This window comes from Dicentrarchus labrax, unplaced genomic scaffold (genome assembly GCF_905237075.1).
Source record: "Dicentrarchus labrax unplaced genomic scaffold, dlabrax2021, whole genome shotgun sequence".
Lineage (NCBI taxonomy): Eukaryota > Metazoa > Chordata > Actinopteri > Moronidae > Dicentrarchus > Dicentrarchus labrax.
The window spans coordinates 10,239,714-10,258,048 of NW_026136704.1; the positions used below are offsets into that span (position 1 = coordinate 10,239,714).

The 18,335-nt window shown below is 40.7% G+C and overlaps 1 protein-coding gene across 6 annotated transcripts in view; it reads right to left on the reverse strand.

Annotated features, from left to right (window-relative positions):
- The window catches only part of lsamp (limbic system associated membrane protein), a 1,177,706-nt gene that overhangs the window by 60,114 nt on the left and 1,099,257 nt on the right, over positions 1 to 18,335 (reverse strand). For all 6 annotated transcript variants that reach the window (XM_051396815.1, XM_051396814.1, XM_051396813.1 and 3 more), the window contains one exon: positions 978 to 1,122. In XM_051396815.1, coding sequence (XP_051252775.1) covers positions 978 to 1,122 — 145 coding nt within the window. The remainder of the gene's footprint in view (positions 1 to 977; positions 1,123 to 18,335) is intronic.

An 18,335-nucleotide genomic window follows, 5' to 3' on the forward strand; every position in this document is an offset into this window, starting at 1 on the left:
AATTTCGTCTTCGTAACAGGAATAATTTATGGGCATGAGACTTAATGTAGAAAATTATGTTTTTATAATTATCTCCTCCCCGATGTGATATTTAAATTAATTAAATTAAATTAAACCACAATCTCTTCATAACTTTAAAATATGTGCTTTTTGTTGCCTAAGCCTAACAACAGGTAGGACTCAGGATGTGAACCCCGGTCTCTGGTGTCAAAGTCCTGCACTACGGTCATTGCAACTGGATTTAACTTTCTTTCTTCTGTGTTTTGCTTTGTTTGTCTTACCCTCTATGTCCTAACTGAACCTTGAGGACAAAGCATGTACATCACACACACCAGGTTTTGCATAATAATGTCCTGTCTTTTGTATTATACTAATAAAAGTTTCATATAAACATATAAAATCTCTACAGAAGTAATTAGTTGACTAGTTGACACAGTTTTTTTCCTATAAAGGTTTATGCTGCCCCCTTTTTTCAAATTTAGTTTGAATGCTTAATTTATTCCAGGTATTTACTCCAGCTTTTAACATAAGGTATCTTGTCTCAAATTTAAGGAACAGTTTGACAATTTGGGATGGTACGTTGATTCACTCTCTTTGCTGAGAGTTATTTGAGAAGATTGATACCACTCCCATATCTGTCCATTAAATATGAATACATTTCTACCTTGGGGCAGAGCCAGGCTAGCCATTTCCCCTGTTCCAGTCTACTAAGCTAAGCTACTCATTCTCTCACCACTTTCATATTCAGCAGGTGTATTTTCCACAATGTCAAACTGTACATTAAGTATAAAGTTATACTAGCATAGCATATTTATGTAAAAATACCCATGTCTTGTTTCATGATTTCTGAATATGATTTTTTAAACAAAATTCAATTCAAAATCTCCCATCTTTAAATGCAACTCTTATCCAAACCCAGCTCATGATGAATCAAATATAAGCATTGCAGTACAGTACAGTTTCTAGGTCACTATTACCTTTTGTATGCGCAGGCTGTACTCCAGCTGGCCTTTAGTGACCAGATCTACTCTGGGGTCCAGGGACCACTTGTCCTGGCCGGCAAAGATGATGTTGGATCGATTGAGCCAGGCCACCTTGGACACTTTGTCATCAACATAACACCTGCGGGCACAACAAGAGCAAGTAAGGTGAGGAGAAGGAGATAAAAAAGAAGGCTGGGTTTCTCATGAGGGGATGCGGTGTGAGAAGGCATGAAAACAAAGGTTGGGTAACTTCCTTAATATTTTGATAAGAAATCTTTTTAGGAGGAAGGAAATGTGGAGTTCTAAAGATAGGAAACAAACAAATAAGAGCAATTATGCAATCCCACAGAGTAGGTGGCTGTATGAAACTCGAGGAGGTTTAAGTAAGGATTTAAAAACAAAATAATTTCTTGAAACAGTGGCCCGAGCTGGGTATATTGCAAGATAATCAGGAGTGGTGTGTTTGATACTGCTGACCAGCAAGGGTAATTCAGAGTTAGTTAACCTAATCAGACAACTCAGCACTCCAACTATCCTGTGGTCTTAAAATAAAAGCCAAAGTTGAGGAGCATGTCTTTCGCCTTTCCATCCTCAATTCAACCCACACACTATCTCTTCCTCCCACTCATTCCCTCTCATTGTCCCTCTTTACCCCCTCTCTCCTTCTCAGTCTCCTTCTTTAAATCAGCATCCCTTTCTCTCTCTGATAAATACATCTCCTTTAACAGTGAACCTATTCTTGTGGATGAGAAAGGACACCAGTATCCTCTTGTTTATTTCTTGTTGCACACTGTCAGAACATTACGCCAAGTAAGCTCCAGCTAAGACATCTTGCACAGGAGGGATGGGAGCCGAGCGTCTGCCTAATGAATAAATGTAAATGTGAGAAGACGTCGGAATCAATGAGAATGGATATCAGCTGTAATGCAAGCCGACAGTGGATGCGCCTCACATGCAAATTCCCACGACTCTCCGAGCCTTGGCTGTGCACACTGTTTTGGAGTGTGTTGGGCTACAAGAGAGTAGATTAGCGAGGCAGTGGAGTGAGGCTGTCTTTGGCAGGTGACCCCGGGTGATGAACAAAAGTGGTGGTGCAGTCACCCCAGCCTGTTACCCAGTGGGAGCTGGATGTCAGATTTATTGAAGGCTTGTACTCGCAGCTTGAATCCCTGTTGATGTTGCTTCCCTTTGTGCAGAACCAAGGTATCTCACTGTATTTACTGACTCACTTTGACGTCCAGGTTTTACTTTCTTCACTAAGAAGTTGTTTTCGTTTCTTCAGGGCTGTAATTAATAGACTCTATTCAAAAGCTAAACTAATTCCAGGACATTTTCCTATAATCATGGACAGCTATATGAGCTCTTCCCCTAAAATCATAAAAAGCATTGATTCCTACAATCCAGGGGTAACATCTGGAGCACTAAAATGGGGCATAACTCTGATAATTCAATCCATATGATATAGATAATTTATGACTCAGATTTAGAGTGAGTTTTGAGCTTTTATGTCTGGAAAAAAAATCAAAGAATGATGAGCCCCTGCGGTGAGTGATTGATGCAAGTTACATGTTCAAACCCTTAGAACTTTACTTTATGTATATTCCAAGTCAAGACCATGGTGCTTTCAAAAGTACAGAAAAAATTATATACAATAAGTTGTAAATTGTAAATGATGACAAATGTGCACAAAACATAAAAATATTTCACTAAATAGAAATGTGATATGTACTGTAGCTCCAGTGTAGCGCTGCAACAGGCATATGCATAACATACTGTTCAGTCTGTGAGAGTGTTGCACAGAGTTGGAGAAAAAGAGGTCAACAGTATCAGCTATTGAGACATGATGTGTCATTGTTCACCACCCAGTATATAAAATGTACTGTATAAAATGTACTGTATAGTACTGCTGTTACTTTTAATTTTGTGCAGGAATTTTCCATCAGACTGTTATTTCCTTTCAACCAAATGCACATTTGCTTTATTGTAAGCGCAATCTAATATATGAAATGTATTAATATTGTCAGATTCTTCAAGATAATAAATGTAAATGTTTGAACAAGATTTTTTTTAAAGGAAATTCTTTTCTATGTGTGCAAAGGTTCTAATGCCATGATTGACTGTTTAATAACTATAATAATGCTCTGTATCAGTGAAACATATAGACATACAGTGACAAGTTGAACAGCTTTAAGTGTTTGCAGTGAAGCAAAAAACTGCCCTGGCTGACTGAGTGGTTGTATGTTGTTTGTTTTCTCTGAGCTAACTTCTTCCCTCCATTATTACAGCCCAGTCCTACAGCAAAACATGTAATAGACCCGCCAAATCCACTGGAGGATAACGTGTCAGTGTCACAAGTACCTCTGTGTATAAAGGTGCAGTGCCAGTAGAGGTAGGGAGCAGGTTGGGATGGATGAATGGGCCAAACACAGGACTTTAATACAGGAGACTGCAGTTTGTTTCCCGTATGAAACCAATAATCCACACTAACTCTTTTAAACTTAAATACCTACGTTAATGTACGTGATTTTATCTTAACCCAAATCACAATCTTTTCCTTAACCTAACCAAGTAGTTCTGTTGCTTACTTGACTGAGGAATGAGAACATGGACCGGTGCGTCAATAACATGCTTTGGTGTGATACCTGATCATTTCCACTCATCTACTGTAAAATAAACAGTAAGTGGTGAAAAAACAAAAAGTGAAAGACAGAATGGGGAGACGTGAACAGGATCATGACAAGTTTCCTTCAGTTGTTTCTTTCAGCGACTTTAAAGATTAAACAGTATGTTGTGACTGATCCTGAGTTGTGATCTGACAACTGTCTACTGTACAAACATTTTATAGAGTTTATGATTTAACTATAGACTTGCGACACTTATAGAGAAACAATACCCCCTTGAAAGAAAATGCTGTCTTGCATTATTCATATGCAGCTTATAATCTACAGATTTGTCTAATTAGTGATTTTCTTGTAGAACACAACTCTGGTCAGTAGTCTGATTGATGCAGATTCGTAGATATCTGAAGTAAATTCCCAGTGTTTGAGTTAAACATGCAAAATTCTTTCTGGTAAAATTGTCACGACACACTCACTGACTCACTTTCATTACTATTTACAGAGGGAGAGTAAACAGAGACTATTGTCCAACAAAAGACTCCTGTGGCAGGCTGTTCCTTTCTATATCGATGGCAAATGCAGATTTTAGGTTTTCTTCTGGAGGTCTAAAGCAGCCTGATGCTTTGTGATTGCTAGAAACACAGTTCAGAGACTGCAGAATTGTTACTCAGCCAATTGTAAACAGACATTCATCATGCAATTAATATGTAAATGTGAAAGGCTTTAAACTCCTCAAGTGGATTTGAGATGAGATGAAACTTGAGTGGAAAAAGGGTGATTGAAAGGAGCCGCCTTTGTAGAAGAATTCAACACAGAAAAATAGAAAATAAACCACACTTTCTAAAAATGCAGCAATAAACTGCTGTGAAGATTATTTAAACACATGAAAATGACATTTTCCAAAACTGGTAATTAAATGATTGTGTAATTAAATAAACTGACTTGTATACATATTCATTGGCACAATAATTGTTACTGAAATTTAAAATGTAACTGATCACGCAGAAGCAGCATTATTTTACCTACAACATCAGTGCGGATTATGAAGCAGTAAGAGAGAAATGTGCCTTTCATGTTTTTGCCTGATCTCTTGCCTCCTGGTGCTGAAGAAGTATTTCACGTGTGTCACTGAGGTGAGATGTTAATTGAAGCATTTTTGATTTGAAAGTTTCAAATCAAAAAAAGTTTTAAGCACATCACAGACTCTATAGGAATGTCTCTCAAACTGACTTGTTACTGCTACCTTGTCAGTTTTTGCCTGGTTCCTATTCCCTGGCGTGTTCACAGAGAAAACAAGGCAAATTTTGCACAGAATTTACGAATTGAATGAAAAATGAATGATGCAAATTTTCCCCCATTCGCATATTTGCGTGAGTTGAAAATATTTCACTTTGAGAGTAATAATTGCGAATATCATGGGTCTTGTGCAGTGTTGTATGGGGAAGATCGGAGAGAGATAGAGCTGTTGCAGACAGCTGACAGCTGCTTGAGCCCGGGGAGCTCTACAGTAGAGAGCCGGGGGCAGAGCCGGAGCTTCTGGAGGAATAAACACCCGTAGTCACACCGGATTCTGCTCTGATCTGGAACCATACCGGAAAGAGCAGAGCTCAGTTTATTTATTAACTTTTGGGATTAAAAAGCAGATTTATCTTATCCCTTCTAAACCTGTGTGCTGTGAGCCAAGGATGTGCCACCCCCACTTATAGCTGTCTGTGGGCAGCCAGAGCTCCATGATACTACTTCATTTTCATACAGAGACCGGACAAAAAAAAAGAGATTGGCTGGAGAAAAGTAAGCAAGGAACTTGGACTATCTGGTAAGTGCTGAAAACATTTGTTTGTGACTTGACTCCAGCTATTGGTTTTACATAGTCCGGATCCATCCAAACTCAGACTTTTTACAAATCAGCAGCAAGAAGTAGTTATTTCGTTATTTTCATTCATATTTTTCATACCACTGTAGTAAGCCAGGGTAAATATTTACCCACACAAGTAAACACAAATAATCCTTCGAGTATACTTGCACGAGAAACCCGAGGTGAAAATTTGCTTTGAGCTGTGAACGCACCTTTGAAATTAGCAGCAGTGCTTTTAGCTAAAACTAACACGCTGATGTTTATCAGCTGTAATGTTTATCGTGTTCACCATCATAGTTTAGTGTGTTAGCATACAAACATTTACTACAGCTGAGGCTGGTGGGAATTACCAAACTATTGGATAAATTTAAACTCTGACCGAATGAGGTGCTAAATGGAAAGTTAATGGATCAGCAAAGTTGTTAGAAATGATCCTGAGATGACGTGCCTGTACCAAATTTCAACGTCTTGAGGATCGTAACTGTGGGCACCAGGAACAAAATTACCACAATCCATCTAAGAGACGGAGATATATTTCACTTCTTTAACGACATGAAACACAGTTGTATTCTTTGATTTTAACTTCCTAGCCATGGTACAATAGCTACAAGAGTGCTCTACAGTTCATACAGAGGTACTTTGAAGCTAATATCAAAACAGCTTACTATGACAGCTGTCAAGAACTCATCAGTTTCCAGGTCATGAACGAAGGAGGAAATGTAGTGAAATAAAAGAGGAAACATTTGCAGTGTCGCAGGATGCACCCAATTATACCCTGTGTGTAAGTGACAAAAGCAGTTATAATTGTGAATTGCTCTCATACTGTGAATGTGGCTCCTCCAAAGCTTTATGTAAGCTCTTGGATAAATTCAGGTGACTGGGACTATTAATCACCCAAATGTTCCTAATTATATTACCTCCTTTCAGTTAGCGGTCACCATATGCTGCTCCATATGGGTCAAAGAAATAGATAAATAAATACACAACACATGGTGCTGTACATGCCACCAGACTTCAATCCATCCATATTCCGCTGGTGCTCATCTACTCTCGCCTTATTTCCTTCCCTCTCATCTCTTCGCACCTCCGCCTTGCCACTCCGCCACCTCTCTTCCTCTCATCATCCTCGTTTTCTCACCCCCGTCACCTCCATCCTGATCATCCGTACGCCTCTCTGTAAGTTTCTTCTCCCCTCTCATCTCGCCAGCAACACTCAAAGTGGACAGTGGAATAGAAATCAAAGGATCTATTCGTTGATCTATGCCACAGGTTGAATTTCTCTGGACCTTCTTGCCCTTCACTTTGTCTGTCTTCCCTGCAACTGCTCAAGCCTCCAGAGCGTCCTGACAACCCTCGGTGCGGAGTGTAGAGCATGCTCAGTAGTGACTATTTCCTGTTCGCACTAATGAGCGACTACTCGGGAAAGAGAGAACTTCCTATCACTTGTCAGAGCAGTTGCCTGCCTGTAGCTCTTGCTTCCTTCTAGCAGGGTAGCTGTCAAGGTGTGTCTAGGCAGGGCCAGGTTTCTCGGGCTGCACCGGGGCTCTGCTGGACCAGAATGAGAAATAAGAACACGGCTGTCTTCAGCTGGCCTGAGATGAGGCACATTCAACAAGTTGCTTGCAGGGAGCTCTATTTGATTGGAATAGCGAGCCACGGTTGAACGATTTGTAATGAAAATCCATCCCATTAACTGGCTGTAGACCTCACAATGATGCAGTATCTAAACTGTGTTATTTAGCCAGCGTGACTTCATTTATTTGAATATTTGGCAAAAAATCGGCCCTTTTTTAATCACAACAGCATCTCCGTGTTCACAATCCTCTGCAGAATCCTCTCCAAGCCCATAATCCCTTGCAGAATACATAGTCTCCGCTAACATAAAAAAGCTTGTAAATGTTAGCAAATATTTGCTGATGCTTGTAAACAAAAAGCCTTGTTAAATGCACCTTTTTTTTTATACTGGATTTTACAAAGTGGCGTGGTTGTTTATCAGTCCCTTCAGAGACCGGGGCTGGGTTTATGCGGGGTCTGCTTGTGATGGATGCCGAGGTTGATGTCCTGCGCTGTTTTACCCTGAGCTTTGTTGATGGATGCTCTGCTGTGCTATATTATACTCTTTTTCTTCCCCGCTGCGCTGTGCCAATATGGACTGGCCAATAGGCTATGGCTGACAGGGGACTGTGTGGGCTGACAGATGCCTGGGCCAGAGCTGCTGAGCTGGGCTTGTGTTGACAGGAGGGCTGGGTTGGATGGATCCCTGCTCCAGGGCTAGCCGTGGGGGAGGACCAAAGAGCAGAATGAAGCCAGGGAGTGAAACTGTAATGAGAGGAACGATGTGCCAAGACTGACAGAACAGCTCCACCACCCGCTATCCCCATCAATACCCAGTTCTCCTCAACTCACCTCGTCTTTTCTCTCCTTTTTTGCCTCTCTGACACCTCTCACCCCTTAACAAAACACTTTTTTCCCTCCATTTTCTCTTTGTAGTGCGTCTGTCTTGTTCTGCCGTCCACCCTCATACATTCTGCCTCCATCGCACTCCCCTCCTCTCTCCTTTTCTGCCTTTTATCATCGTATTGACTGGGCAACCTGTGTCACCACGGTGCCTCTGTGTGCATGCATGTGTTAGGGTGGAAGTGTGTCTGCTGCAGCAAAGATAATACCTGCCATACAGACAGAATCTGAAATCGTTTCTCCGAAAGATTCAAACAACTTTAAGCATTCGATAAAGATTAAAGGCGAGACCGGCACACTGGCAATTTGATCGAAATCAGCCTCACTCCAGCCTGGTGGGCAAGTAAGTTCTGTGTTTTTGTTGTTTATATGCATGTGGCAGGGGGCACAGCATCAGTCAGAAGGGAGGGAGGGAGGGAGGGATAAAAATAAAGACGTGACACAGAAGAAAGCCCATCCAAGAAAAGAGTGAGAGGACATGTAAGCTATGGGATAAAAGAAAAGCTAAAGCTGCATATCAAATCAAAGTCGGGTCATTCCTGTATAGCCCTCAGAGCAGTATCTTGCCCCAGATATTCTCCACATAGCAGGTTAAATGTATTTCCAGTAAGGTCTAAGTTTATTCCCTAGGACAGGGCTTAGTGGAACAACGCATTTATTGAAATACCCAGTGCTATAAAATTCACCTTCCACTTTTTTATGTTTGACAAAAAAAGGAAACTAAAGCTAAAATTCTCCCCTTGCCACTGACAAGCACGATTTACACTTACATTAACACGAATTAAGTGAGTAAGAATTGGCATGGCTGGCATTATGTGGAATCACAGAAAAGTTCAAGGTTGAATGCATGTGTGTGCCACCGGGTGGGTTGTGTTAATTGACAATCAGCAAGTAAAATCTTCGTTATGCCTTTGTAAATTGGTGTTGACACCAGTGGCAAACAGGTTACATTAATTATTGTGATTTCAAAAGTCAGGTGCAAAGTGTTTGAAGCTTGTTTGTGAAATTTCCTTCGCTGACTTAATGAAGCATTGAGAGAGAGGAATGATCAGGGTGACATGTCGAGGGTGATAAACTGTCTCCTTTCGTTAATAGTGATTTAAAAAAAAACAAACTGTTATCAATAGGAGGAGCCTCATCCTGTGGACCCTGCAGACAGCCCAGCTTGAAATAGAACCAAGACCTGTCTCTCAAAGTGGGCCAGTGTCTCTCTGTCTGTCTCTGTCTATCTATGCCTAAGATCCACATAAGAAGAAGAACAACAGGGCTGTTTTAACCCTTTAACTTTTTCGTGACCTATCATCAGTCACTACAATGACTTCAGGTAAGCCAAACCCTGTAGGGAAATCCCTAGTGACGTGAAAAAGCATCAGAATTGACTTGGAGTAACCTTTGTTGCTCAGTTGATTTATCCTTTCTGCTTCAAAGCCCCCAGACAGCCACAAATCCTCATATAATTCTCCCATCATGAAGCCCCTCCATCTTGGTTGGCATGCATCACTGCTTAGAGCAAGCCATTAATCAGGGCAGGAATGATTGTTTTGAGACTTGGCCAGCAGACCTAGCGGGGGGAAATTATTAATCAAAAATGGTTACAAACAACTCAGGTCTGCTCGATTCAAATTTGCTCTGCACAGGTGTGTTTTGAACTCTAAGGGTTTTAAAGTGCTAGGGCAGTTAGATTTCTGTATGTGCTTTTCAAAGTTTCTGAAGCCGTTCCAATTAGATGCTGTGTTGCTTGGGTTTTCTGGGAAGGGAAAGATTTGAGCAACTGTTGGGGTCAGTGGAAAAGGGCAAAAGGCAGAAGATGCGCCAGAGGAAGCCAACATCTATGCTAGTCAGGGTTCATACTGTACATGCCAACAGTGCAGGAGCCCTGACATATCTCTTGTCAGTCTTGCTTCACTTTGACCCATTCAGCCTCATTTTAAAGTCAGTGCGACAACTCCTCCATGGTTTCCTTCTTCCCTTTCCTCTGTGTTGTGTTTTTAAGCAGGGTTGGAGTGTGAGGGAGCTTGGATGTAACAAGCCCATGACAGATGGTGCCTCATTGAGACGTAGGCAGGAGGATCTATGGCAGGGGCAGGATGCTGCTATTAAATCCCAGGAGATGTACTGTGCTTCCCCTCTCTGTCATATCTTCCCTTTTTGCTACGCTCTCGTTCTCCTTTCCTCTCTTTTGTACCTTCTCGTCTTTCTGTCTTTTCCCTTCCCGCTTCCTCATTCTTTCTTGCCCCATCACTTCACTCTGTCCATCTTCTTGTTCTTCGCCTCTCCCCTCCCCATTCTTTGCTTGTTCTCCTTTTCCTCTGCCTCGTCTCCCCCATACAGCTGTGGTCTGACTATACTGCAGAATTTTCAGTCAGTGCTAATACAGGACCTGAGTGTGTTATTTTGACAACTTGTATTATACTGCATCGGGATATCCCTGTGTCTGTGTTAATGCCTATGAATCCATGCTGCCTTATGTGGACCAAAGTGTGTAAGTATAGAGGGGAGAGATATTATTGCTAATGCAAGCCACATGCCTCTTACAGCTGCAAATTATACTCATTATTCGACAATTACTGGCTGCAGAGTGTCAACCTCTCCCACCCATTGCTGTCTTTACGCTGCATTCATTCCTCAACACAGCCTGCTCCCTATTATTACAGGATGTGACTTAAGGCCTTGTCTCCAAGTGTGACACCGTGGAACTACTACCTAATTTCTCTGCTCTCCACATTTACCTCTTATGCGATCCATCACTGTGTGTTCTGCTTTGGTGCATTACAGGCAGAAAGAGGTGAATCAGTTGATGATGCAGTGCCACTGAAGCAGAGCAGAGGCAAGAGAAAAAAAAAAAAGATACTCTTATAAGTGCTAAAATACTCCAGACCTGACTGCCTCTATTTAGGCTGTGAAATGAAATGCAGCATCATAAATTCTGTCTGAAATGAAACAGGCTTATTTGAATTTGTTGGCCCAGCACACTATTTATGTTTCTCGGGAAAGCTTCTGATAATGTACAAAGTAGCACTAGCAAGACCTGCACGACATCTCAACAACATAAGACTCCACTCACATCTAGTAGAGCTTTAGCAAAGACCAGAAAATCAAACAAAATATAAGCCAAGAGCTTTGCTACCTTTTCTTACTCATTTTCTGTTTTATCTCAAAGGTAACACTTTGAACTGAAGATGTGCCTTAAATAATTATGGTGGGAATCAGAGCTTGGGGCGCAGGTCGTTTCATCATCAGTTCCTATGTGAGAATTGGCTTTTATACCCTCTTGCCGCACTAATCAGCATTTCTCCCTTGTGGGCTAATTTTCGAAAGCACAGCCTTATTAAGTGGGTTGTGAGGGATGCCATTTGACGATGCATCTGCAGCGTACAGTATTTCGTTTTGCGGGTGGACTTTAAAGGTTAGCCAGCCGGTTTATGGGTGTCAGCATATCAAATACTTAACTGACTGGTGTCATGTCAAATGAGAAGGTCAAAAAGGTCTTCTGTGATTTCTTGTCAGGGATGGAATAGCTCATTCACAATGCCGATGCAGCTGGAGAAGCTGAAAGGTTGACAGCAATTCTTCCCATCTATGTGAAATCTCACAGGAAATTGGGGAGGCTGCCTATATCAATTAAATGCATACATTTTGAGTCTAACTATTGCAATATGCCAAAATGGACTAAATGTACTCATGACTAAACTGCCTTAGAGTATGCACAGTGGCTTGACATCACAATTCTAAGAAATCTGAACTTTCACAGTTTACTATTCGGTTATTTTTATGATTTACTTTACTTTAAAGCCCTGGAAAATTTGGCTCCAAGATGACACTGACAGTGACAACCTACCAATTGTCATTAGATACTGATTGAAATGTTGCTAAATCCTGATTGGTGAGGTAATGAGTGACATCAAATATGTGTCATCACCTTTAAAAATCAGCCCACCAACTTCAAACCAGTAAGAAGAGCACAGAGAACTCATCATCTCTGATGTGAAATAATCAGTTCTAACTTTGGCCGAACATATTGTGTTTATGTAAGAATTTAAAGTAGGAGGCTGAATGAGAAAACATGTTTCCATGGCCTTTAGTGGTATAATTTTGAACATCTATTATAGATTTATTTGATGCATTAACAGACTTCTGAATTCCTGAATGTGTTGCTCGCTGCATGACGGTTTGCTTTCAAATGCTTCTAACATCACAGTGTCTGAGCTACAGGGCGCCTCTATGGAGCTGTCAGTGCAATCTTTGCTCTTCATTCTGAAGAGAAATTTGTTGGTAAACACAAGCTCTAATGACTCCAATATTCACATATAAAGCCACATATCTGCTTTGCTTGTTTGGTTGCATCATCGACACAAAATTGCCTCTTTGGAGGAGGATAGGAGTGACCTCCTGTTGTTCAACCACAAAGTCAGTTGATGGTGTAGCCATGGCAACAATAGAACACGTTACAATCTCAACATGACGTTACAGAATGTTAGTTCTATGACTTCTTTGCCTTTCCATGTTGGTATAATAATAATTAGTTCTGTTTAGAGCCTTTTCACATTGTGCTACATGAACTCAGCCTGTATCCCGATGCTTTTAGAAAGGTCTTTCACAGCACTTAAGCACCAAGGATAACTCATCGCTTCAAGTGGTCCCCTGAGCCTGTACAAGGCTAACCAATGTTAAGAACCACTGTATGCTGCACAAGGCTTGAGTGTGAAAGGTTTTGACTCAGTCAGTTCCGAGCGATTTTCTTAAAATTATCTTTAATTACTGACGTTATGCTGAGTTGGCATCTGTCTACTGATCAAAGAACAAGGAGACCACGAGTCTAATGGAGTTTGACATGAAGATGTTGATCTCAGTATCCACAGTGCCCTAACACAATCTTTAACAACAGGGGGGCTGTAACAGTACATTTCAGGCTTTTAGACTGTGATCTCGTCCAGACCACAATGTATGATGATAATCAAATGTAAATCCATTGATTCTTTCATTAAGTTATTGATGCGGCAAGGCACAGCCCCAGAAGTCCTATTAGATTCTGCTGTTAAACTCATTGCCGCAAAATAATGATATTTTAAGACCATAATTTAGACTCAGTAGGGGACTTATAAATGAATGCAAATAAATCATTATCTTATATTTGACCTAAATTACTGTTTAATTGCATAGCAAAGGCCTAACAGATAAACAAACACAAGCACATCTTTTTAGCACCTTGTCACTTACTGTAAACGCAACAGTGCATAGATCACAGAGGAAGAGAGAGAGAGAGAGAGAGAGTACTTGTATAATACAACATTTTAAACAATTAACTCATGTATTGGAAAATACTTGTACAACTGATATAATTTGCATATATGGTGCAGTTTAATGCTGGTGCTCTAGCATGCATATATTAACCTGGTGGTATGTGCCATTTCATGCAGCAAGAGCAGGAGTAGTGCATGTGTCATTGCATGATTTGTAATTAATAATCATTAATTTGGGCTCCACAGTGTAGTCCTGTTCAATTAAAATTAATGTTTAGTAACAGTATGCCAATCTATTGCTTTTCAACAGTGATAATTCATGTTTAATACTATTCCCTTGAGTGCCTGCAATTTAAGCCTTTTGCCTCAGCTGTTTTTTTTACAAAAGGAGGGCAGGAAAAGAGAGAGAAAAGGATCAAACAAAAGAAAAGACAGTTAAGATTTATAACTTGCACAATAACTCTGGTCGAGAACCAAAGGCGCTCAAGCCCTGTCATGTGTGGCAGCACGTGTGCCACCACTCAAAAGGCCTCATCTGCACGCAGAGAGATAGGCACAAGTAAAACGAAGATTCTGGGTAATGATCCAGCAATGTGTTATTATCATAACAGCCCGGGAACCTTTTCTGAGATGGTATAAACACAGACAATCTAGCAGATTCCCTTTTAATTGCTTTCTCTTCTGTGCAGGGCAATGAGAGCGGGGTGGGGGGCATGAGGGAGGGGGAGAGTTTGTCTTGTTCCTCAGAGCAACTGTTCCAGCAGATAATACCAAGCAACCCTGACAGGGGAAAGGGATGAGAGGGAGCAGGAGGAAACAGGAGGCAGAAGAATGAGTTTTTCTGGGCTTGAAATCATCCCTACTTTTTGCCTTCGTCTGCCCATATCTACTAGAGAGACAGAGAGAGAAAGCTTGAAGCTAATAATCATGCTAAAATACTCAACTGACACTAGAAAATAAACCGGCAGAATACTGTAATTTCATCACAGTGGTGGTTTAATAACAAAAGAAACTATGCCATTGTTGTAAAACTCCGACTCTGTGCGGGAGGAAATTAGCCGCTGGCACAAACAAGGATTAGGAAGGTTTTTAGAACATTAAAACAAAATGCCACACACTGTTTGTCTTTCCACGTAGCACTACTTAATGCAACAGAGCTGCATCAAGAAATCAGCAATAAACAATAAATAGTTGCTGCTGATCCACAGTTATTGCCAAAGGCATGGTTTACCAAACCTGTAAACAAGGTTGAATGGGCTTTTAAAAAGGAGTACAACTTGTATTATATGTCTTGGTTACAGACAACTGCATTACTACTGACCACTTTGCAAAGATGAATTTTATATTTTTCACGCTGTTATTCATTTTAGTGTACTACTTCCAACTTACTTGTTATGTAAATATATCAATCATATTGAATGTTTTATTGGTTATATGTTTTTGATTAGCCTATACAGACATGAGGAGAGGCTTTTAAGAGACCTGCTGTTAGATGGCTGAAGCTAATTTAAAGCAGCTATAATTAATATTTCAATAATTAAAATGTATTAAATGACAAAATAACACGGCAATGTGAATGGTGTTGCTTGAACTTACAGAGATTCATTACCTCAATCTGCTGCTTGCCTTGGCTTTACGGAGCTTTATTGTAAGTTTCCGCTCATTGTTTAGCTGTCCAACTCATAATTTACTGTTTTGGTTCACTCTCACGCTCTCATCTGCCGTTTTCTGGCTATAGCAGACAGCTGTTTTCAGCTATAAAGCTCCAAAAACTCACTGTACATTGCCTGCTCAGCACCAAACAGCAGGCAGACACAGTAAGAGACTATCTAGCAGATATTTCCCTCAGGAGCTGGTGCAGATCAAAAACTAGCTATAGAGTGAATATTGGACTTGAAACGCGACTCCAAATACATGCAAATGTTACTCCATATCTGCTGGATGTGTAAATAAGCAACTGTTTCCTAACAAGTTCACTTTATCAATATGTTCTTGTTTCTGCTGTCCCAAGTTATTTCAGTTCAAATTCAAGATTTATATGCTTATGTTGTGTTTAACTTTCCAAAAAACATGAATGAATGTGATGATTTTCTGCCATTTGCCAACATGAGGAGTAAATACACTCACGCCCATGCAGAAACACCGACCAGTCAACCTTCTCTATCAGGGTCAAACTCCACACACACAGTTTGTCGGCCTGTAGGATGTAAGTTATCATGGACAGAGGGAAGATAATGAACTTATCTTTCCAGGTCCGTAACATCACCTGCATCCTCCGATAGCATCGACACTCAAACAGTACGTACCAGCAAGCCAACAGACCACCATTACTGTTTGAAGCAATCTAAACTCCAACTGATTTTGATTCCCCTCCAAGTCACTTGCTTTGGTGCTCTCGCTCACATCAACTGGAAAACCCATTTTGCGGGGCCTCAGCCCAGCCAATTTCTATCTGTCACAGGTAGTAGGGAATTGACTGTGCGACATGTAGCATATCACTTTAAAGTGACAGTAAAACGGAAAATCACTTTGTGCCAGCCACATGCTCTTGTCGCCTTCCATAAGAACTTTGTTCAGTCAGAGGGAAAAGTCCTTAAAGCTAAACGGTTTGTGGGGGAAAAGATACCGAATCAGTGCCAAGTCCTGTCTCCTTACACCCACTCAGGACACAGTGCAAGAAAAAACTGGGTCTCAGAATTGTATACTTTAAATTAATGAACACACTCAGGACATGAACCAACACGAGCACCTATACATACATGCATTTATCCAAATGTGTGGCTGCAACTTCAAATACAAAATGTGGTATCCATTGTGACATGGCGGCACACAACTCTAGCAGCTGTAAAACCACCCTGAAACACATACTAAAGTACACACAATGAGTATTAACTACCCGCACGGTGGAGCAAATATAGGAATTGCACCTAACAAACTGAGTTTTAAGAGCAGACTGAGGAGTTTGTCTTTTAGATTACATGTTTACTCATCTAAGACAACCACAGATGAACTTTACGTTTCTATAGCTACATAACCACTGGCAGATGATCAAATTTAACCCTGAGAAAAGAGAAAAACAAGACGAAGGCAGTCTTTTCAGCCACAGGTATCTGCAGCCTTGCTACATTTATGCATGACCTAACGCTGGCGAGGTGATTTCTTGGATTCTTAGCTTGTCGTAGTAGATTTGACAGCAAGTGAAGCTTGAAATGTTACTGTAGAAAGGTGGAAACCAAACTGTGGCCCGTGGAGGTATTTGCATAGGCACAATTATTTTGATATAGACAGTGGCAGTTTGAAAAATCAAACAATATAAAACATTTTTATTTTATGTTATCCTCAGTTGCTATGACAACAGTGTCATACAAAAGAAGAAGACAATTAAAAGGCTTATTATTTTCAACATTTATCTTGATACAGTTTTGTACCAGCAGTTAAATCTTTAATATACACTATTTATGACTGAACAGGCATGCTGTTCTTACATTAATGGTGATTAAAAGTAATCAATATATGCAATATATACTCATTAAAAAAACAGCTGAATATACAGTGTGTTGTAGGGTTGTAAAATGGACAATTCATTTTGGTGTGTAAGCTGTTTGTGCATTTGTGGGAATTTTGATGTTTCTTTTAAATGACTGTGTCAAGTTTATCGTGTTGAGTATCAGCCAGTGACAGAAATGAGTGTGTGCATGAAACAGAGAGACAGAGACGGAGAAAAATGGTACAGGGGCGGAAGACAGATTGCAGAGGTGGTGTAACAGCGAGAAATGATGTGTTTATACAGTATATTTGCATGTAAAAGGTGGCTTGCAAATGTTTCAGTGGCTCTTATGTCCGTGTTTATTAGTATGTATGCGTGCAAACTGTGATAACCTTGCAGTGCAGGATGCTAATCTGCACTGAAGTGAGGGACAGAGTAATTTAAGGTGAATTTAAAATGTCTGTGATGCATCTGAAGGAAGGCAAAGCTCTTTCTCTATCCCAACCAGACTGTGTGTTGCTATGTGTGTGTACATGCACTTGGACTTGCATCGTTAATCACTCGGACAGTGCTCTCCCTCAACTTCAGTTCAAACAGTGTCAGAGGGGAGCAAGGACTCCACACCAGAAAAATAGTTATTTTTTTCACAGCCAACACTAGGAGCTGTCAGTTTATGGATTTGCATGCAGTGCTTCGGATACGACTGGAGAGAGGCGAGTGCAGAACTAGCTAAACACAATCAACTTTCTGAGGCATATTGTTTCAGAGAAAAACTCCTCTGTGATGAAGTAGCTCTGTCTGGGATGTGAATAGAACTGCAACTCATGAAACACTTTTGATTTATGAGGCCTTACCTTGCGCCAGTTTTCTGGTATTTTTGTAAAAACAGCACAGTTCATACCATACTTCAGGGTAGGATCAAGACTTTTTGGTAACCTAAAAGTAACATTTTGTTTGCATACATAATAAGGCTGCACCCAACTCAGTTCAACGCCACTCTAAACACTAAACCTATATCAGCAGTTCCTGCGGTAAAACGCAGCTATCAGTCTCACATTTTAATGCTTTTCTTTGTCATCTATGATGTGAAAAGATTTCCACACAGTCAGAAAAAGTAAAAGTGGACGTCCTGCTCATCATTGAGTTATAAAATCCCAACACACCACAGAGTATCTCTCCTGCTTGGCTGCTGATAGCGCTGTCAACCAAAGAGTCAGTCACAGTGGACAGCAGAGGCGATTTTACCACTGTGGTTCAAAAGAGGTTTAGCCGACACTGACAGTAAGCACCAGAGCAGAGAGCGTCCTAGTCACGCTGCCCTCTGTTAACTATCACTCTTTTCCACTTCCTATTACCTTTACTGTTGTTTTATTGGTTTGTGGTCATTTTGTAGAGACTCAGTTTGTAAAGTTCAGAAGATATACTTTATTAATCCCAATGGGGAAATTTTTGTTTCACTCAGTGTTTACACACACACACACACACACACACAGACAGGCCCGAAATACAATCACGCACACACTTGGCTTATAGACATGCTAATGTAGATAATGGTCGAGCAATGGGCTGCCACGTGGAAGCACTCCGGGAGCAGTTGGGGATTGGGTGCCTTTGGTTCCCAAGCCAAGTAAAATCCTTTACTGATGATTGAAATCATTGGGTTCTCTGGGGCAGCCTAATATGTAGCTGTGTTGT